Consider the following 219-nt stretch of genomic DNA (forward strand, 5'->3'; position numbering starts at 1 on the left):
TGAGGGGATCGCCCCACACAAGCTTTGCCTCAACCAGGTCCTCACAACACCCGCTCCCGCTCCCCGCCCCACACTCGATCCCCACCCCACACTCGATCCCAGCATCGATCCCAGCCCCTTTGCCGCTCCCCCTAACAACCCCACACTCGATCCCCACCCCACACTCGATCCCAGCCCCTTTGTCGCTCCCCCTAACAACCCCACACTCGATCCCAGCCC

The 219-nt window shown here is 64.8% G+C and overlaps 1 protein-coding gene across 1 annotated transcript in view; it reads right to left on the minus strand.

The window, feature by feature from the left end:
* Positions 1-219, minus strand: part of EMH_0068320 (uncharacterized protein) — a gene marked incomplete at both ends in the record, with an annotated part of 4,367 nt that overhangs the window by 3,783 nt on the left and 365 nt on the right. The window contains one exon of the mRNA XM_013498728.1: positions 46-191. Coding sequence (XP_013354182.1) covers positions 46-191 — 146 coding nt within the window. The remainder of the gene's footprint in view (positions 1-45; positions 192-219) is intronic.

This window comes from Eimeria mitis, genomic scaffold (assembly GCF_000499745.2).
Source record: "Eimeria mitis Houghton genomic scaffold, Emh_scaff3669, whole genome shotgun sequence".
NCBI classification, from domain to species: domain Eukaryota; phylum Apicomplexa; class Conoidasida; order Eucoccidiorida; family Eimeriidae; genus Eimeria; species Eimeria mitis.